This window comes from Mustela putorius, unplaced genomic scaffold (assembly GCF_011764305.1).
Source record: "Mustela putorius furo isolate JIRA1106 unplaced genomic scaffold, ASM1176430v1.1 tig00000253_pilon_pilon_pilon, whole genome shotgun sequence".
NCBI lineage: Eukaryota > Metazoa > Chordata > Mammalia > Carnivora > Mustelidae > Mustela > Mustela putorius.
Genome location: NW_025421329.1, coordinates 4,996,351 through 5,018,199, shown reverse-complemented (window position 1 = coordinate 5,018,199; position 21,849 = coordinate 4,996,351). Strand labels below are relative to the sequence as shown.

The window sequence follows — 21,849 nt, the reverse complement described above, 5'->3', positions numbered from 1 at the left end:
TCAAGCCTATAACCAAAATATGATTCTATTTGGATTATTAGTCATTGCTTTACTTACTCTCAGCCTTGTTTTCTGAAGTCCTTTGTCAAAAAAATTACAAACTGGGGCACCTGGGTGGCTCAATGGATTAAAGCCTCTGCCTTCGGCTCGGGTTGTGATCCCAGGGTCCTGGGATCAAGCCCCGCATCAGGCTCTCTGCTCAGCAGGGAGCCTGCTTCCTCCTCTCTCTCTGCCTGCCTCTCTGCCCACTTGTGATCTCTGTCTGTCAAATAAATAAATAAAATCTTTTAAAAAAAGAGAAGCCATAAAAAAAATTACAAACTTATACAAATAAGTTAATAATATTATGTTGTCCTTCTCTTCCACAGAAAGGCAACAAATCTATACAATTGAGAAATAAGTAATTGTGATATTCTTCATTCCTATAATTAATCTAGACCTAGTTGTGTTATCCAGTATGGTAGCCAATAACCACAGGGAGCTAAAAGATTAAAAATTCAGTTCTTCATTCACACTTGAAATTCATACATTTCAAGTTTTTAATGGCCATAGGTGACTAGTGGCTGCTTTGTTGAATAGTAGATATGGAATACTGTCATCCTTACAAAAAGTTTGTGGGGCAGCGGTAGTTTAGGACATGTATTTTTATTCTTCCTACCCATCATGTAATAATAATGGTTCAAAGTAAAAGTCACTCAACTTGAAACTGTTGGACTCATTTACTCAGTTGATCGCCATAAAATTCATGGCTGCATAAAATTTACTCTTCACCAAATTAAGCTCAGAGGAGTTTTATAGAAAAATCTCACATAAACTATCCACTTAAACTACTGAATCATGGTCTCTCATGATTGATTCCCAATGGATCATTATTAAGCAGAGTTGAGGGGCCCTAATAGACTCCAGGGAATATCTATACTTAGGTGACCAAAATATCTTATACTAAATGGAAATCAACTGTTAAGGATTAGGACTTCACTCACAATTTGATTTTCTCGTGTCAGGAATCAATAGCTCCATAATTTGTTTTAGTCACAGTTTACTTCTGATGGGTAAATATCCACTTAATTATGTATTAAAGGCACAGTATTTTTGTCCCTTTTCTCCTTCAGCTACTATTTAGAATGAAAAACATGCTGTGGGAAAAGCATTTATGTTGCAGTCTCTGATTATAAGCTTTAAAATCTTTGGCTGTCAAGACACAATGCAAAGTCTGTATTTAATACATGAACTGCTTCCTTCTCCCCACCTGTAACTCTCCCCCAGGTTCAGTTTTCTCATGAAATAAGACTAGTACTTTAATGACAGGCCAGGTCCCAAGGACAGATAATGTTACTATTCCAGCACTCTCTGTGGGTGTTGTAGTTTCAGCTCCCAGATTCTTCTCTATCTTCTATATATCCAATACCTGAAATGATGTTTGTTTCAAAGTCCTAGTGTTATTGATTATATTTCTATAGAGCTGGCCACAGTCTCCACCTTAGTTGGTTACTGAGCTGAATTTTATTTTATTGATCCCATATATCTCAAAATAACCCTTCTGATGTTTACCACTTGGAGTATATCCAAACTGGTGTTTGAACTCAGGCCTCAGTAGTAGCTGGCTTTGAGTTCCTTTCCTTTGGTCCCATGCTTTTGGCCTGGACACAGAAATCATTAAGTAGAGCTACAAAGTGAAAATACAACAGCTGAGATCCTAAAAAGCTAACTTCGGTGCAACAATACACCAAATAACACAGGCTTGAAAGTACTATTAGAACTGAGAAAAATTATAATGGCCTAATGCTTAGCTTAGACCAATTACACCATGACTTTTAAGACTGTAAAGAAAAAAAATCTAAAATAAGACAAGAAAAGTAGAGTGGTACCCCGCTCACAATAAAGTGTGAATGGAGGGCAATGCATTATAGGGCAATTCTAGCAAATAAGGCAGCTGAGCCACAGAGTGAAACTTGGAAGACTCTGACAAAGAAGGATCAGTGAAGACATTCTCTTTAGGACTAGAATAATCGTATTTATGCACTGAAGCCATCTCCGGCAACAGTCATTTGCATTTGAGGTAAGAACAAAGGCATAACACTCAAAGAATATTTCTTATGTAAAAAGGAATGAATAGTGTGTGGAAAGGGATGTTCCACACTCTTCCCCATTCATGCCTCTAAGTGCTATTCCTGCCTCACCGCGTTTGATTCCTTCCCAATGAAACCACTGAGAAAAGAGAAAACAAATGGCAATAGTGAACCAGATAAAATTTTCCAATGAAGACCTTAATAAATAACTTTAAAATGGACATTTTTAAACTTTAGTCATTATTGTAGTATATGGCAAATATGGATTTGTTGGCTTCTTTTTCCATGAACCATCAAAAGTCTTGAAAGCTTCAGAAGGTGGTCTTCTGGAAGTTCAAAGTATTATATTTATTGAAGAACGAATTTCACTACTAACCTTACCTGTTTCATATTCTGTTGGCTACTCTACCAATATAAATTTAGTCTTCATAGATTAAAAAAATACTTTTGCATAGCAGCATGTCTGTCCATTATTGTGAAGTATGCTTTCAAGGGAATTTGATGTTCCATCGTGAGTTAAATTATCTGCTCCCAAAGTAACTTCATTTGCAAAATGTCAGTAAAGTTCCTATTCTCTGTTAAAATTCGAGCCACTCTGTCATATAAATACAGTTAGATGGTGAAATCTCACCACCTTCATGGCAGTCATCAAAAACCTTTAAAAAAGATAAAAGTTTACAATCAAATGAGAGTTTTAAAATTATTACATTTTAAGTCTTAAATGTCACCTCTAACTAAAATTTCTGTTAAAAGTATCCAAGATCCAACCATTTTTTTAAAGCAGTATTAAAAATAAAATTTTCAGGGCACCTGCATGGCTCAGTTGGCTAAGTGTCTGCCTTTGGCTCAAGTCATGATCCCAGGGTCCTGGGATCAAGCTCCATGTCAGGTTCCCTGCTCAGCAGGGAGTCTGCTTCTCCCTCTCTCCACTGCTTGTTCTCTCTTCCCCTCTCTCAAATAAAAAAAACAAAATCTTAAAAAAAATGCACTTCAAAATAAAAGTTTCAAAGAGACTAGGGCTGTGTTTAAGAACATGCTGTAATAGGACCTGCTGTGTGATTATAAAGTTAGTGAATACCTTTCACTGGAGCACTAAGATGATCTGCTCATCTGCCAACTGGGCCAAAGGCTATCGGCAGGTAACTGGAAAGCAGATCTATATATATATGTTTCACTAACCAAATGTTTCATGTTAGCTATATTCGTTTTTGTGAAGAATTCCCAATATGCTCGCTGTTTTTTCTGGGACTTAAAACCAGCATACAAAGAACTTAGGTATATAGACAAGGGGTGGTTTATTTATTTATTTATTTTTTTTTTTAAAGATTTTATTTATTTATTTGACAGAGAGAGATCACAAGTAGGCAGAGAGGCAGGCAGAGAGAGGAGGAAGCAGGCTCCCTGCCGAGCAGAGAGCCCGATGCGGGACTCGATCCCAGGACCCTGAGATCATGACCTGAGCCGAAGGCAGCGGCTTAACCCACTGAGCCACCCAGGCGCCCAAGGGGTGGTTTAATGAAATAAAACTGACATCAGCAGCCCCAGAATATAAATGCCCTGAGGGCAGAAGGAGTGCCTGCAGCACGCAGCCAGCATGCACATACCATATGGGACCAAATGAATGGAGAGTAATGGGGGATGCTGCAGGGGAAAGAACATGTCTGGGTTCCCATCCTGGGTGTTACTTCAAAGCTGTAGCTCCTATACCTTCGTTATCTTCATGTTTATGCAGAACTAATACCACTAGCTCCAAGGGACAGAACTAGGATTAAATGAGACCATGAAAATCTTCAAGAATATGCCTGGACTGTGGTGGGTTCTCAGCAAATCTCGTTTTCCTCCCTACTTTGATTAAATGATCAGCCCTCATTATGAATTGTCCATTTCAGGGCCAAGGGCAGAAAACACAAATTTCGGGGGTGCCTGGGCAGCTCAGTGGGTTAAAGCCTCTGCCTTCAGCTTGAGTCATGATCCCAGGGTCCTGGGATAGAGCCCCGCATTGGGCTCTCTGCTCTGCGGGGAGCTTGCTTCCTCCTCTCTCTCTGCCTGCTTGTGATCTCTGTCTGTCAAATAAATAAATAAAATCCTTAAAAAAAAAAAAAACCAAAAACACAAATTTCTCCAACTTGGTTATTCTAAAAATAGAATGTAAAGCAATGACTTGTTCATCAAGGGCCCATCATCAAGGTTACATGGAGGTTTGGGCTGCTGTTGGTCAACCCTGACAGAAAGCTGGGGTGTGCTTGCTGCTAAGTTAGGTGGGATCTGCACCTGCTGGCAGTCAGGTATGGTGTGAAGCCGCTTTAACTCACCGGGCAGAGTCCACACGGTGCCCGGACCAAACCTGTGGGTGGGATGATTGGATTGACTGCTCTGTACAGTTTCATGTGTCCGTCTACACTGCCAACTGTGCCTTCTTTTGCAGCAATGATAGTCATCTCCACTTTCCCATCATAAATGAGTGTATTTAAGATCGTTTCAATGTCCTCCATGGACAACTCTACCTGAAAAGGAAATGCATTAGGAAGAACACAAAAAGCACAAGACATCCTTTTGGAGAGTCTTTAAACAGTAAAAGGTCCACAATGCCTTGGTGAAAGGGGGAAGCATTATGCTGGTGAGTCATTAAAAGCATGGGTTGAACAGCCGAGGTTAGCACAAACCACTGAAATGCTAGGGACAGAACTAACTCATGTTGAATTTGACACACTCTTATTTTTCCACCCTCTTCAGTAAAATTTAGAAGTCTTCTAAAGTAACAGTTTTGGGCCAAGAATATGATGGGAGATTTACAAAATGGTTGAACAGAAAGTTACTTTAGACATCAAACAGTCCAAATTCCTTCTTTTTTATAAATGAGAGATCTGGGGTCCAGAAAATGAAAATGACTTGTCCAAATGGTCACTTCAGTTTCTTCTCCAATTATGAAAAGCACCCGGCACTGTGTCTTTACATACAGGTGTTCAAAAGCATATGCTGACAACACCACTCACGTCTTACAAGGGGAACACGATACCAATTAAATGACAACTGATGGGATGGCTGATGTTTGGTTTCTACATTGAAAGGTCCCTTGTCAACAGACTGTTGCATTTTGGTAGTACAATGCATTGCCAGGCCTCTACTCTGCTGCTTGTATTGCAAGCTGAGTACATACAGAGCCCACAGTGCCTCATGGCATGATAGTCATCTTAGTCTAAATGGCGTAGGACAGTGCTTTCTCAAAGTGGGTTCTGCAGAATGTTCACCCTGAAAAAAGGGTCTGGGTCAAATATGTTTAGAATACCTTGTAAACTATATCCCTATGATGAAGAGTAAGATGAGGGGGGCGCCTGGGTGGCTCAGTGGATTAAAGCCTCTGTCTTCAGCTCAGGTCATGATCGCAGGGTCCTGGGATTGAGCCCTGTATCGGGCTCTCTGCTCAGCGGGAGGCCTGCTTCTTCCTCCTCTCTCTCTGCCTGCCTCTCTGCCTACTTGTGATCTCTCTCTGTCAAATAAATAAAATCTTAAAGAAAAAAAAAAAAAAGTAAGATGAGGGATGCCTGGGTGGCTCAGTTGGTTAAGCTGCTGCCTTTGGCTCAGGTCATGATCCTGGGGTCCTGGGATTGAGTCCTGAATTGGGCTCCTTGCTCGGCAGGGAGCCTGCTTCTCTCTCTTCCTCTGCCTGTCACTCTGCCTGCTTGTGTGTTCTCTTTCTCTTTCTCTGACAAATAAATAAATAAAATCTTAAAAAAAAGAAAAAACTGAAACATAAGATAAAAAAAACTGTGCTCTCACCTTACTGATCCCCAGTTCACAGATGTACTTCCACACTTCATGTGATGAGGCAAATGAACTATTTCTTTGTATCATTGGATTCTGTTTGCTTTCTCGTGCTGTTTCTGCCTACAAGGGTAGAACCATAAATCTCAGCAAGAACACTAGTATTTTATGAATACAGTTACTTAGTGTGATATCAACAGCAGAACATATTAAGAAAAAATTACCAATTTGAATATTTTCAAGTCCTATAAAATATGATATTCAAGATTGTTCATTCATTCTTTATGAAGCAACTTTAAAAAAAAGACCTGCAGTGATGTTTCCTGAATTACAGCTCACCTTGGTTTGTAGGAATTTAAAACACTGTTGGTTAAGCACCTCTACAAATTCTGATTCAAAATCCTGATCACTGTACCAGGCTCCACCAGTCACAGACCGGTCCGGTTGCAGATTATAGAGCATGTATACTTTCTTTTTTGAGGCCTAGGGAAAAAGTGTATACAGCAGATGTGGTTATAAGATAACCAAGTCTTCCAGGGGTACCTGATTAAGCATCTGACTCTTGGTCTCAGTTCAAGTCATGATCTCAGGGTCATGAGATCGAGCCCCTGGCTTATGCCCATGCACTCTTTATAAATCAATCAATCAATCTTGGTTGGGGGGAGGAGATAATCAAGTCTTCCAAAACTGAGATTAAAAAACACCGTTGGGGTGCCTAGTGGCTCAGTTGGTTAAGCGCCTGCTTTCGGATCAGGTTTTGATATTGGGGTGCTGGGATCAAGCCCTGCATGGGGATCCCTGCTCCATGGGGAGCCTGCCTCTCTTCCTCCTTCTGCTGCTCCCCCTGTCAAATACATAAATAAGACCTTTAAAAAATAAAATAAAATAATTTTAAAAGCCCTCAACACTTTTTTTTTTTTTTTTGGAGCCAGGGGTGAGAGAGGGAGAGAGACTTAAGCTTCCACACCCAGCACAGAACTGACCCCGAGATCATGAACTGAGCTAAGATCAAGAATTGAATGCTTGGGGCGCCTGGGTGGCTCAGTGGGTTGAGCCTCTGCCTTCGGCTCAGGTCGTGATCCCGGGGTCCTGGGATCAAGCCCCACATCAGGTTCTCTGCTGAGCAGGGAGCCTGCTTCCCTTCCTCTCTCTCTGCCTGCCTCTCTGCCTGCTTGTGATCTCTGTCTGTCGAATAAATAAATAAAATCTTAAAAAAAAAAAGAAAAAAAAAAAAAAGAATTGAATGCTTACCTGACTGACCACCCAGGCACCCTTCAGAATTTTATATTTTAAGCAGTTTCAGATTTATACAATTATTATAAAGATGGTACATTTACTTTGTGCTCAGTTTCCCCCTTAACATCTTACATTAGTAGGGTGCATTTATTACAATTAATGAACAAATATTGATGCATTATTATTAACTGAAGTCCATACTTTTTTGAGGTTTCCTTAGTTTTTGCCTAATACCCTTTTTCTGGCCCAAGAACGTATTCAGGATACGACATTACATTTACTTGTCATGTTTCCTTGGCAGATTCCCAGACTTTCCTTGCTTTTGATAACTTGCCAGTTCTGAGAATTACTGGTCGGGTGTTCTGTAGGACATCTGTTGACTGGGATTTTTTTTTTAAGATTTTATTTATTTATTTGTTAGAGAGAGAGCGCCCAAGCACAGGCAGACAGAGTGGTAGGCAGAAGCAGAGGGAGAAGCAGGCTCCCTGCCGAGCAAGAAGCCCGATGTGGGACTCAATCCCAGAATGCTGGGATCGTGACCTGAGCCAAAGGCAGCTGCTCAACCAACTGAGCCACCCAGGCGTCCCTGTTGACTGGGATTTGTCTGATGTTTTCCTCACGACAAGATCAGGTGTAGGACCGCGGAGGAAAAGTGCCCTTCTCATCACATCCTGTCAAGGGCACTCAAACTTCAAGTTATGACTGATCACCACCAATAGGACTTCTCAGTGTTGAGGTTAACCTTGATCATGTGGCTTGTTTCTCCACTGTAAACTGATTTTTTTTCACCTAGCCTTTCCATGTGTGGAAGGAAATCATTACGCACAGCTCACACTTAAGGAGTGGGAGTTACTTTCTACTTGAGAGTGGAATGTCCACTTTAGATTACTTGGACTTCTTCTGCACAGAAGGCTTGTCTATTCTGCATCTACTGATGGGAGATCTGTTATTCATTTACTTATTTGAGAGGGGGAGAGACAGCAAGTACAAGTGGGGGGGAGGGAGTGGGATAGTCAGACTCTGCACTGAGCCTGGAGTCCATTGTGGGGCTTAACCTCACAACCTTCAGATATCAACCCGAGCCAAAATCAAGAGTCGGACGCTTAACTGGCTGAGCCACCCAGGCGACCTGAATTGTCACTTATTTATTTAAACATTTATATCTGTATGGACTCATAAATTTTTTTTATAATTTGGGTTATAATCTAATATTACTTTAGTTTGAAATCTTGAGAACATGATGTAAATGAAAGAAGCCTGACACAAAAGACAACACAGTGTATGGTTCTGTTTATTAAAAATAAAGATGGAGGGGCGCCTGGGTGGCTCAGTGGGTTAAGCCTCTGAGCCTTTGGCTCAGGTCATGGTTTCAGGGTCCTGGGATCGAGCTCCACATTGGGCTCTCTGCTCAGCAAGGAGCCTGCTTCCCCCTCTCTCTGCCTGCCTCTGCAAACTTGTGATCTCTGTGTCAAACAAATAAATAAAATCTTTAAAAATAAATAAATAAAGATGGAGAAGAAAGATTGGTAAAGTGAAGCTGGGCGATCGGTACGTGGGGACTTACATTATTTTCTCTACTTTTGTATATATTTGAAATCATCCATTAAAAAGGCTGAAGGGAGGGAGCCTGGGTGGCTCGGTGGGTTAAGCCGCTGCCTTTGGCTCAGGTCATGATCTCAGGGTCCTGGGATCGAGTCCCGCATCAGGCTCCCTGCTCAGCGGGGAGCTTGCTTCCTTTCCTCCCTCTCTGCCAGCCTCTGTCTACTTGTGATCTCTGTCTGTCAAATAAATAAATAAAATCTTAAAAAAAAAAAAAAAGGCTGAAGGAAGGTAATGTTCTAAATTAGGGACTGGGGAGCGCCTGGGTGGCACAGTGGGTTAAGCGTCCGGCTACTGATTTTGGCTCAGGTCATGATCTCAGGGTTGTGAGATCGAGCCCCGTGTCAGGCTCCATGCTCAGCTCCAAGGCTGCTGGAGATTCTCTCTCTCCTTACCCTATTCCCCTCCCTGTGATTGTGCACACGCACTTTCTCTAATAATAAATAAAATCTTTACAGTAAATAAATTAGGGAGTAAGTTAAAAATAAAATCTCGGATGAACATCAAATTCTTTTTTTAAATTATTTTTAAGAGTTTTTATTTATTTACTTGACAGAGAGATCACAAGTAGGCAGAGAGGCAGGCAGAGAAAGAGAGGAGGAAGCAGGCTCCCCACGAAGCAGAGAGGCTGATGTGGAGCTCTATCCCAGGACCCTGGGATCATGACCTGAGCCGAAGGCAGAGGCCTTAACCCACTGAGCCACCCAGGCGCCCCTAACATCAAATTCTTATTTGCTGAAATCCTCATTCAATCAAACTTAAGAGGAATCTCAGCTTTTCTGTTGCTGGGTCAGTGAGGTCAGCAGCTGGTGTCCCTGTGGAGTAGAAACCCCTGCAAGAGATCATGGGAGGGGAGCGCGGTGGTGTGGGAGAGGAGGAGAAACACCATGTCCTGGAACAGACCCTCTACCAGGACAGAGATCTTCCTCTGACTTGTTCACTAACGTAGCCCAAGCACGCACAACAGTGCCTGGCACAGAGCAAACATATAATAGGTATTTGTTGAGTGAGTGATCTAATAGCTAAATTGAAGTAAATTATCTCACATGCTGAAAATACAGGAAAAATGTTTATGATTCCAAAAATTCCTTACTGAAGTGTATAGTAGTTTTAGCTTTTCGAGTTGGTGAGACATAAAGAATTAATTAGGTGGTAATAAATCTAAGCAACATCTCCAAACCAATCCAGTATGAGCTAAATTTTTAAAAATCTTTTTGACTGGTAGTTTTAAATCATAGCATAGCTTGAAGAACAGTAAGATCTTGAAACATATTCAGAGCAAAACATATACAATGCACACTTCGGGGAAGGAAAGAGAAAACTACTCACTGCCACAGACTTAACAGCTTTGATAAGCTTTTTACTTTCCAAATTCTTTAGAATTTTGTTGATTTCTGTTAATGGCAAGTTACTTTTGTACCGGATATCTCTGCTCCATATTCCTGTAATAAAGTAAAGTAAAATGAGTTCAACACCACAGAATTTGTGTTTATAGTCCTATTGCTTACGTCACAGGACAAAACTAGCAAAATACGTATATATGTATACATTCCTAGGGTATAGCTATTGGGAAAACAGAGGTAAGAATCTCAGATAACAACAAAAGTATGCAAAGCGATAAGTTATGTGCTCTATCTTCTAACCAGAAAGTTCTTGGGACTCCTAGTGTGACACCTTTTTAAAAACGTGTGAAAAAGATACTTTTCAATGGAAGAAAAATCTTAAATGTTACTGCATTAACATACATTGTCTCTTCCATCCCCTTCCACACCACAACTTTAGTTTTCTATTATTTTTACTTTAGATTGTATTTAGATTATAACTTAAGTTTGAGCCAACGTCAGGTGCCACTGTCAATGGAGAGCAAAAAAACTCATGCATCTGTGTGCATGTATACCCATTATTTATATCCTATATTTAGGAGATGAAAAAATGGAAGACTGCAGTTCTTATAGCCACTGAAAGCCCTGTGCAAGAAGCTAGGATTTCTGTTTCAAAGAAGGGTTGTATGTGGAATTTTTTATTAAATATATTACCTATCTTCTTTCCAGCACAGAGGCATAATGAGATAGGAAGAATTAAACAAAACAAAACAAAACAAAACTATAGAGAAGGGGGCGGTGCCTGGGTAGCTTAGTCTGTTAAGTGTCTGCCTTTGGCTCAGGCTATGGTCCTGGGGTTCTGGGATCCAGCCCCACATGGGGCTCCCTGCTCAGTGGGGAGTCTGCTTCTCCCTCTCCCCAGTCTCCCCGCTTGTTCTCTCTCCCTCATTCAAGTAAATAAAGACTTAAAAAAAAAAGAGAGAAAATGGCTTTTGTCATGTCTATTTTTAAAATATTAAATTCCTAATAATATAAGAATGATATGATTTCAAATTATATCATTACTGATACATTGTTGAAACTAGTATCAGGGACTCAAATGATCTTAATTGTAGTAATAGCTATTAGGTATAGTTCTTTAAGAAGGATAGAGAAAACGGAACAGTTGCTGAGGGATCTCTATCAAGACACTGCCACAGTGCACTGGACATCCTCTGGTTTTGCGAAAACCAGAGAAAGAGATGGTATTATCCACAATTTACAGGTAAGATGAAGATGAAGAAATGAAGGCCTCCAAAGTTTAGAAGTGAGAATTGAAAAACAAACCAAAACAAAACCCTTAAGTTTTAACTGGTTTATTTTCTACTGACAGTACATTCCCATGGTTCAGAATTTATAACTTTCTTTCCATCCTGGCCCACAGTCACCTAGCTCCTGCCTCCCTACTAATAGGAATGGCATCACACCTGCGTGTCCTTCAAACATGCATGTTACATATTTCTTTTTTTTTTTTAAGATTTTATTTATTTATTTGACAGACAGAGATCACAAGTAGGCAGAGAGAGAGGCAGGCAGAGAGAGAGAGGAGGAAGCAAGCTCCCTGCTGAGCAGAGAGTCCGACACGGGCCTCGATCCCAGGACTCTGGGATCACGACCTGAGCCGAAGGCAGAGGCTTTAACCCACTGAGCCATCCAGGAGCCCCGCATGTTACATATTTCTATTTCCTCTTCTTTTAACATCCATGGCAGCATTCTCTATATGTCGATCTGCACCCTGCCAAGCCAGAGCTTGGTCCCTATTTCTGGTCCTAAAGACAATGTTTTTTTCTGTTTCTTCCTTCACATGCTTACCTTTATTTCCTGCATCTTCTATGATTTGATATACTAGTTTTTCTTGGTTATCTGATCCTTTCATTTTACTGCAGGGGAATAAAGTAGAATTAAAAAGGCAAAGAGATACAGGATAATCTAATAATCTACATGACTATTTTAATGAATTAGCAGACAAGGTCATCACATTGACTTATTTACCAAAATAAGGGCTTACCTTAAAAAGAATGAGACAGGGCTGTATGTACCAGAATGAAAAGATGTCCAAGATATAGTAAGTGAAAAAAACAAGTTGCAAAACAGTATGGATAGCATGATCCCATTTTTGTTTAAAAAAAAAAAAAGAAAAGAAAAGAAAAAAAAGAAAAGAGATTATATATATAGTATATAAATATATAATCATTTCTATATATTTATATATATTCCTAGAAAAAAGGACATATACCAAATTATTAAGAGCAGTTATTTCTGAGAAATGGAACTCATGATAAGAGGCAGGGATGGTATGCAGGACAAGTTTTCATTATGCAATTCTATATTGACATTTCTCCCCCAAATACATATTTACATTTGTAATAATAGACATTTCTTAAAATAAAAAAATTGGGGCTTACCCAGCATTCTGAGAATCCTTTATTCTATACAGTAGTCCCGTATTGCTCCTTAAGAGATCCAACTGACCCTAAAGTTTGGTGTTTTTTTTTTTTTTTATAGAAAATAACAATGAATTATTCTGGAGATATTTCAAATCAATCATAAATGTTAATGTATTCTTTAAAATTATACACAAACCAAAATATCCTATCCAGCACAGTTATTTGTTAGTTCCTCACTTGAGACTGAAGTTTTTGCCTACATATCACATTTAATATATTTTTGAAAACTTAGCTCTTTAGTTCATCACTTTCCAAAATATAAATACCTAACAGTTTCCTATATGCTATATTCTGGCTTGGTTATATGACCAATGCATAATGAATTCTGAAAAGCAGCTCTAGAATAATAAATAAAAATCCATACTCAAATTCAAATAAATTCACTAAGTATAAACATAAAAACGAAAATATAATTTATATAAACAAAAAGTCCAAATAAAGACTAACATGCATAAATATTCTATAACATGATGACTGAATAAAATCTGCAATGTTAACAGTGACATGTACTGATTTGTGTGATTTCTACTGTATTATATGACAGGCAGAAAGGTCAAGTAATGAATAAAAGATGCAATGGTTTCAGTTTTATTTGAAAAACCAAGGAGTGCCTGGGTGGCTCAGTTGTTAAGCTTTTGCCTTCGGCTCAGGTCATGATCCCAGGGTCTTGGGTTTGAGCTCTGCATCGCATGCTCCTTGCTCCCCCTCTCCCTCTCCCACTCCCCCTATTTGTGTTCCCTCTCTTACTGTGTCCCTCTCTCAAATAAATAAAATCTTTGAAAAACAAAAACAAATCAAAAGGAAAGCAAAGCCTGTCTGATGTGCTTTTGAAATTACTTGGGTCTTTGGGCCTGAGCTCAGAAGCACTCAGGTGGTTGTACCACTGGGCTTCTGGCAGTGTGGGGAATCCATGACTGAGAGGCCCCATTCCTGTGAGTTAAGACTGGGACGGCACATGACTTGCAAACAGGTTTATATATGGATGAACAGTAATAACTTCCTCCCTGGACCCCACTAAGCAAAACTGAACCACAAAGTTCCATCTGAAGGTAGTTTATTATTTATTTATAAAAATATTTTATTTATTTATTTGACAGAGATCACAAGTAGGCAGAGAGGCAGAGAGAAAGGAGGAAGCAGGCTCCCCATGGAGCAGAGAGCCCAATGTGGGGCTTTATCCCAGGACCCTTGGATCATGACCTGAGCCAAAGGTAGAGGCTTTAACCCACTAAGCCACCCAGGCGCCCCTATTATTTATTTTTTTAAAAGATTTTGTTTATTTGACAGAGCGAGCACAAGGAGGCAGAGTTGCAGGGAGAGGAAGAAGCAGACTCCCTGCTGAGCAGAGAGCCCAATGTGAGGCTCAATTTCAGGACCCTGGGATCATGATCTGAGCCAAAAGCATACATTTAAGTGACTGAGCCACCCAGTGCCCTTGGAGGTTAATTCAGCCTATGAATGTTTGCTGAATGCCCGTACTATGATATATATATTTGGGGAGACCAACATGAATTCTAAAAGAGAATCACACAGCTGATTTCAACTATCTGGTCAGCATTAACATAAAGGTAAGTAAAGGGTGGGAGGGGCACTCAGAGGTAGCAGCTTTGGCCCAAACTGGGGAGTTCAGGAAGACTTTCTGGGAAACAGGAAGCAGAGCTGAGTCTTGAAGGATAATGAGGAGTTGGGCTGTGAAGAAAGGGAACCTAAGGCATGAGGTGGCAGGGAACCAAAAACAATCTGTTCCTCTGAAACCTAACTTTTGAGGCAGAATGGGGGCAGATGGGGCAGGTGAGGAAGGTAGTGGCTTAGTCTGGTAAAGCCAGGAGTTTGGACTTGAATCTCTAGTGTTGAGAGGATTCTGCGACTTGGCCAGATCTGTGTTTGAGATGATCAGGCAGGCTTCTCTAAGGCAGATGAAGCCAGAAGAGCCGGTTAGAATACAGCATAATAGTCCAGGAAAAAGCCAAGACCTGAACACATGCAGGAGTAGTAGGAATGGAAACGAGGGGGCAAATCTGAGAGCTCTTTAAGAGCTACAATCAGCAACACTTTGTGATTCACTAATACTTATTCCCTTAAAATTCATCATAGTTCCACCATTGTTTATATCCTCTAGACAACAGGACTGGCAGTAGATGGGGCTGCAGAGGTGGAGAAAGAGAGGGGGAGGTGTAGATGATTTTCAGACAGAAAGCAAAAGGCTGAAAGAGTAGTCGCGGGACAAAAGCAGTTTCCATTGGCACTACCTCCAGCATCCCTTCCACTATCCCTCCTGGAGCCAAGTCCTTCACCGAGGTGAACTGATTAGAAATCACCAACAGTGCTAACATAGAGGTCAGCAATCTGGCCCACTGCTTGTCTTTATAAATAAAGTTCTTCTGGAATGCAGCATGCTCATTGGTTTATGTATGCATGGGTCCATGGCTACTTTCTTGCAGAGTTGAATACTTGTGACAGAAACCACATGGCCTGCAAAGCCTAAATACATACTATCTGGCACTTTACAGAAAGTCAAGTTCTCCAGCCATTGAGCTAGAGGGTTGAAGGGAGTAGTTTAACAGAAATTTCACGGGTCCTCAAATTTCTATGAGGTCTTAGTGTGGAAATCTTTTTTTTTTTTTTTAAAGATTTTGTTTATTTATTTGACAAACAGAGATCACAAGTAGGCAGAGAGGCAGGCAGAAAGAGAGGAGGAAACAGGCTCCCTGCTGAGCAGAGAGCCTGATGCGGGACTTGATACCAGGATTCTGGGATCATGACCTGAGCCCAAGGCAGAGGCTTTAACCCACTGAGCCACCCAGGTGCCCCAGTGTGGAAATCTTTTAACCAATTTCTACTACGACCAAATTGAAATGCTTTCACAATAGGGGAACTTTGATGTAGGGGAAATGGAAGGACAAATAGGTAGACTTTGAGGATGGGGTCCCACAAGGTGGGTGTTTCTGACAGTGGAGGAGAATGACATTAAGGCCCCAGGACAAGAGAAGAGGTAAAAGCAGGTAGAAGGGCTTCATTGAAAGACCACATTGTAGTGTTACTTGACTTATTTCTGCCTCCTGAAATGTTCAGAGTGAAACTGTGGAGAATCGAACCCTAATGAACTGGCTCGGTGATAGTTGGCAAAGGACACATTTCATAGGGAATGGCCCAACACTGGCAGCAGGAAGCAAACAGAAGGTGAGAGCAGACTAGTCCCGTGTGCCCTGTGTACATGATGACAATTAGGTTAACAAATACAATGGTTAAAACAAAATACATTTATTTCATTCATTTTTAATATATTTATTTATTTCAGAAAGAGAGAGAGAGAGAGCGAGCACTTGGGGGAGCGGGGAAGAGGGAGAGGGACAGAGAAAATCTCAGGAAGACTCTTCACTGAGCACACAGCCCACATGGGTCTTGATCCCACAACCCAGAGATCATGACCTGAGGGAAAACCAACAGTTTGATGCTTAACTGACTGCACCACACAGGTGCCCCTCATTCATCTTGTAAAATGATGTGTAATTATTCCTTCTTTCCTCAGTTCAGGCAGTCTGAGCTGTTTTTTGGCCTGGAATCTTAAGACACTTTCGAATGGTTTCACAACTACACACATGGAAATAATGACAATCACAGCACATAAATGATTATATGAACTAGTTGAATTTGCCTTACCATGGACAGGAGTCTATTGATGGCCACGGCCCGCTGCTGGGCTTCTATATGAGGCATTTCATTCTGAATTACTTGGTCTGTGATTCCATGGGGAAACTGGTGACATAATTCTATAATCCTAGGAACAAAGGAAATAATATTATTCATGTTTTTACCTGTTTCAAGGGGGTGGGGATACAAGCAGAACAGTTTGAAATTGTGTCTTTACTCATATTTGGCAGATAATCTTTTTTGTTTGTTTGTTTGGTTTTTTAGTGTGGTGGTGGGGGTAAAGAGGGAAGGGTGGAGGGAGAGGGAGAGGATCATGCTTGGCTCCGTCTCACAACCCTGAGATCATGATCTGAGCTGAAATCAAGAGTTGGATGCTTGACTTACTGAGATACCCAGTAAAGTGCCCCACGCTAAAATCAGGTAATCTGGGTTTCTACGATGGTTCTGAATCAAAGTATGTTAGAAAGTGCGCAAGATAAAGTACATATTTACATTATACTATTATTTAAGGAGGAGTGTTTCTTTTCCTCACTAATACAAACTTAAAATTAGAACAAAAGTCAAGTGAAAACACAGACAAAAATTAAAGCTGAAGCTTCAATGTTCTCAGATGGAACAAGTACAACAAAATTAACATTCAGTGTGTTGGGCAGCCATAAGTCTGCAAGGAGGAGTCAAATCAGACACCTCTGGTAGGAAGGCAAAATTTGTTAGGACAAGTCACATAACTGGGGCTTGCTTTTGGAATTATCTCTACCAAACAAAATAAGTCCAAATATCCACCTTGTCATAGGATCATCATATGTGTTTTCATAAGTTTGAGAAAGCTAAGGTCTTTTAAAAGTATGATAACCTAAAAATAGCAGTGCACGAAGAGCGAATTTAAAATTAGGAGAGGCTTCAGGTGACCTAAAAATCTTAAGTACTGCACGGAACCACTTGGCTTAATGTTTCTTCAAAAGCACAAACTGCACCTTAACTTCGCCCAAATGTTCTGTCGTGGGAGTTCCCTTAGCTACAAGAGCGATCCTGGATCAAAACATGTAGCTACAAGCACTACGGAAAAAACGCCGTGTCCTCTCTGGGCATAGATCACCTTAATGCAGGAGGGAAGCACATCATCACAACTTTCCAAACAGTACCCAGACAAGGGGAGATAAAATTACAAAGTGTCAAACTCGCTCGGAACTTCTTAAGAAGTCTGCATTCCAGGCATAGGAGAGGGGCTCCAAATCCCCAGTCCCCTTCCTGCGCGTGCCGGTATCTACCGAGGATCCCGGGATTAGGGGTCCGGCTGCCCAAACGACCGGTCGCCAGCGGAGAGGCTCCAGAGCCGGGAAGCGAGACACACTCACAGGTTTTACCTGTTTTCTATTTCGACCGGATCCGCGTCGGGCGGCTGCACCTTCACTTTCACGTCAGCCATGACTCCCCAGTTCTCGGCCCCTCGGTGGGAGAAGCTCGGGGTCGCCACACAGCCAGTCGGGAAACCGAGGAACCGGGCAATAAGGGGAAAACCGTGCCGGGCTTGGGCAAGGGGCCTTTTCTGTCGTGTCGCAGCCGGTCCTTACTTGTTCTGTCGGCTTGAGGTGGCCAAGGCGCGCCTGACCCGCCTCACCTGCCCGCGCCGCTGCATCTTGTTTTTCTGAATGTTAATACCTGTCAGACGAACGAGCCTGGTTCCCTCACTGTGAGTTAGGACGCCATCTCCGAGCACTTTCCAATGTCAGTAAAGGCATATTCTCAGAGGCCTGCAGTGAAGGCTTAGGAAAGGCGCTCGAGGCAGGTACCAGCCTCTGGGCCTAGCGGCAGGGGCGGAGCTGGTTGCTAGGAAGTCCGTGTCCGCCAATCACCTGCTCGGCTCTCGTGGGCGGACCCCGATTCCCAGCGTCTGTGGAAACCCAGGAGGCGGCCTTGGAGAGGACAAGAGGAGGTGAGAGGTGGGCTTCCTGACTGGGGACCGTGGCGGTATCTCGGGGCCCCAATCCAGGTCCCGGTGGCTAGAGGAGGAGGGGGGCGGCGGAGAAAGGGCTCCCTCACTCCAGCTGAAAGGAAGCGGGCGCCCTTATTTGCCCCTGATGGACAGGGACAGGGACCGGAAGGGGTTCCGGATCCGGGAGGCGAGGGGGCGGTATTGATGGAAAGAGTTGGGGGGTTAAGGGTGCCATTGATTTCAGACTGCCATGTGGACCTAGCATGTCGGTCTACGTCTTGATCCTCCTCGCCTGGGCCCACTGGCCGCCCTAGCCTCCCAAAGGTAGCTCCTAATTGCAGTGGGTATGACTCCCCAATTTTTTTGGATTAATTTTTCAGCTATTTTAATTTTTTATATATGTAAAGAGTTTATTTATTTATTTGACAGACAGAGATCACAGGTAGTCAGAAAGGCGGGCAGAGAGAGGGTGAAGCGGGCTCCCTGCATGGGGCTCGATTCCAGGACCTTGAGATCATGACCTGAGCCGAAGGCAGAAGCTTATCCCGTTCAGCTACCCAGGAGCCCCTCAGCTATTTTAATTTTAACTGCCTCTTACTTAAATGGAAAAATGAGGAATAGCACCTCCTTCTTCCCTCCCTCCCCCTTCCCGGAGTCCAGCCATCCTTCTGTAGAGGCTATTACTCTAGAATCAGTATCTGCAATTTAAATTCTTAGCCTCTGATCTGGAACTATCCAACCAGGCATTAAAGTCCCTTCTTGGGGCGCCTGGGTGGCTCAGTGGGTTAAGCCGCTGCCTTCGGCTCAGGTCATGATCTCAGGGTCCTGGGATCGAGTCCCACATCGGGCTCTCTGCTCAGCAGGGGGCCTGCTTCCCTTCCTCTCTTTCTGCCTGCTTCTCTGTCTACTTGTAATCTCTGTCTGTCAAATAAATAAATAAAAATCTTAAAAAAAAAATAAAGTCCCTTCTTAAATTTAGTTATCCGATTTTAGGGAATGTAGTCTGGGACAAAATTCAAACCAGAAGTTCTTCAGAGCAACATTATTTTTTAAAGATTTTATTTATTTATTTGACTGAGAGAGAGAGAGAGACAGAAAGAAGGGGAATACAAGAAGGGGGAGTGGGAGAGGGAGAAGCAGGCCTTCTGCTGAGCAGGGAGATTGAGGCAGGGCTCTATCCCAGGATCTGGGATCATGATTTGAGCCCAAGGCAGATGCTTAATGACTGAGCCAACCAGGCACCCCCCAGAGCAGCATTTAGAATTGAACAGACCAAAACGAAAAAGAAACTAGTAATAGTCTAAATGCCCAACCACAAAATGATAAATAAGATTATATAAGTATGTGGAAAACTGTAAATAAAAGAGGGAGGGTACAAGAAGTACACTATAAAAATAGGATGAACATATAGATTATAACTGAGTGAAAATTATGAATCCATACCACTGAAATTTGAAAAAGCCACACAAAAATGTGAGGGTTGTTCCCTCCCCATATCCTTTATGCATTAAGAATTATACTCCATCCCACCGAAAAAGATCAGTAAGGCCTCCCTACTTGTACTTGATTATTTATAAATACAAGAGATGGAGTGGGAGTCTTTTTGTTTGTTGCTCACTGTTTATATCTGTGCCGACTTTCTTTCAGCTGAAGCCTGGTACTCTGCCATCCTTCTAAAATTTCTTTGCAGCTTTCTAATGCAAGAACCACTTCGCAACAACAGCAGGGCCTTGGACTTAGAGCTTTCCCAAGGGAGTTGGCTCTAAATGAACATTTCATGCCACATACTTCTGTTCCTCTTGGGTGATGACTTACCCTGAAGTCAAGAGAGGTGGCATGTTAACAAAAGGCAAGAAAGGGTGATAATGATTACGGGGAAGCTCAGATCAGATCAGTAGTGATGGTCTCTGTTCTGATAGATAGTAGTCTCCCCTTATCTGCAGTTTTGCTTTCCATGGTTACTCTTACCTGCAGTCAACTGGGGCCTAGAAGCAGATGATCCTCTTTCTGATGGCAGAAGGTCAGTGGTAGCCTAATGTCACATCACAGTGTCTAGGTCATTCACCTCACTTCATCTCATCACGGAAGCATTTTGTCATCTCACATCATCACAAGAAGGGTGAGTATAGTACAATATTTTGAGAGAGACCGCATTTACAAAAATTTACAGAATGCTATTTTAATTGTTCTGTTTTATTATTGTTGTTAATCTCTTACTGTGCCTAATTTATGAATTAAACTTTACCATAGGTGTATATGTATAGGAAAAAACAGTATAGGGTTTGGTAATATCTGTCGTTTCAAGCCTCCATTGGGGGTCTTGAACATTTCCCCTGTGGAAATGGGGGAGGGGACTGTTGTATTCATCTAATTTGTTCATTTAAAATAATTTTATTTCCCCATCCCATTCTTTCATTCTGTTTTCTTAGAAGTGAGGTAAGTGTTTAGATAATCAAAATCCCATATAAGCCCTCAACAGCAGAAATGCAGCTGAAACAATAATTATTTGAATTAAAAATTAAATAATGTTTTTGATGACATTCTCTTTAGTTTTTTACTAGTTTTGCTGTATTTAAACCACGTACTTCTCTTTAACTTTTGTGTTAAAAAAGATGCCTATTGGAATTTATTTTCCTTTACTTTTTTTAATGTAAGGAGGGAAGATGACTGCAGGCTCAGTGTGTGTCCCTCAGATCATACCATTGCGAGTGCCTCCCCCCGGAAGAGCCAACCATGAAATTGATAACAATACACTTTTGGAAATGAAATCTGGTAAGAATCAAATGTACCTGAAAGCATGTAAAATAACTGCCATATTCTTTAGGTTCCTTGGGTTGTTAATTTTTCACTTTGCCTGTTTTCTACAATTAGGACCTTGGGAATTTTGTAAAAGTTCCAAAATTTGAAACAGTGTGGTACTTGGTGGTTTATAGAGTGGTATATTTTTAGATGAAAGCAGTTGGCTTTGACCATTTCATTTGCATTAGTAGATAATTGCAGCAATGCCTTGATTCACATTAGCCAAGGTAAAATGTCCTGGTTCTTAACTGGGACTTTCCCAGGATTCTCATTATTTTGCTGGGATAGTAATTTGACCTACTAACACAGGCTTTCCAGTCAGACGTGCTGGGGATTAAATCCTGCTGTGGACAACTTCTAATGATACATCACTTGGCCTTTCTGAGTCTCAGTTTTCTCATTGTTAGTGAGCATAATGTCTGCCATTTGGAGCCACTGTGAGGATAAAATGAACTTGACACGTTATGTGAGGTACACAGCGTCTGGCACATAGTAATGCCAAAATAAATCTTAACTATTATTACAGAAAGAAAGCAGTGAATATATTTCCTGGTAATAATGGGAATTTATATATACATATACACACATATATACATATATGTACACACATATATATCTATCTATATACACACATATGTATATAATTAACATGAGAAGAGAAAGCTTTTTTAAAAAGATTTTATTTATTTATTTGGCAGACAGAGATCACAAGTAGGCAGAGAGGCAGACAGAGAGAGAAGAAGGGAAGCAGGCTCCCTGATGAGCAGAGAGTCCAATGTGGGGCTCGATCCCAGGACCCTTGAATCATTACCTGAACCGAAGACAGAGGCTTTAACCCACTGAGCCACCCAGGCGCCCTGAGAAAGCTTTTTTTTTTTTTCCTTAATCTCTGTGTCCCTAGTGGGGATTAAACTCGACCCTGAGATCAAAAGTCGCATATTCTATTGACTGACCCAGCTGGGTGCCTCAGGAAAGTTGTATAGATAAAACAT

General features: G+C 41.5%; 2 protein-coding genes across 7 annotated transcripts in view; one reads left to right on the top strand and one right to left on the bottom strand.

Moving 5' to 3' along the window:
• Nucleotides 1–629: 629 nt before the first annotated feature.
• On the bottom strand, nt 630–17,910 carry POLR3F (RNA polymerase III subunit F). 2 transcript variants are annotated; one of them, XM_045078446.1, is made up of 10 exons: nt 17,490–17,910; nt 16,135–16,252; nt 12,433–12,500; nt 12,036–12,056; nt 11,840–11,907; nt 9,996–10,108; nt 6,171–6,314; nt 5,847–5,954; nt 4,382–4,573; nt 630–2,725 (listed from the first exon to the last, which is right to left on the bottom strand). In XM_045078446.1, exons 1-10 carry the CDS (start codon nt 17,549–17,551, stop codon nt 2,648–2,650), a joined length of 972 nt encoding a protein of 323 aa, XP_044934381.1. In that variant the 5' UTR covers nt 17,552–17,910; the 3' UTR covers nt 630–2,647. The 2 variants fall into 2 exon arrangements, with proteins under 2 accessions (XP_044934381.1, XP_044934382.1); XM_045078447.1 differs by lacking the exon at nt 12,036–12,056.
• Nucleotides 17,911–17,936: 26 nt separating this feature from the next.
• The window catches only part of DZANK1 (double zinc ribbon and ankyrin repeat domains 1), a 64,549-nt gene continuing 60,636 nt past the window's right edge, over nt 17,937–21,849 (top strand). For 2 of the 5 annotated variants that reach the window (XM_013057068.2, XM_004754156.3), the window contains exons 1-2: nt 18,953–20,177; nt 20,714–20,830. In XM_013057068.2, the coding sequence (XP_012912522.1) occupies nt 20,722–20,830 (109 nt within the window). In that variant the 5' untranslated portion in view covers nt 18,953–20,177; nt 20,714–20,721. The other 3 variants (XM_004754158.3, XM_004754162.3, XM_004754157.3) reach the window with 3 other exon arrangements.

Coding starts and splice junctions, on each gene's coding strand:
- POLR3F (XM_045078446.1), bottom strand. CDS start 17,551: ATGGCTGACGTGAAAGTGAAGGTGCAGCCGCCCGACGCGGATCCGGTC. Junction 12,057..12,432: donor AAGGATTCTCAGAATGCTGG/GTAAGCCCCAAT, acceptor TGGTACATACAG/CCCTGTCTCATTCTTTTTAA. Junction 2,726..4,381: donor CACCGTGTGGACTCTGCCCG/GTGAGTTAAAGC, acceptor TCTTTTTTAAAG/GTTTTTGATGACTGCCATGA.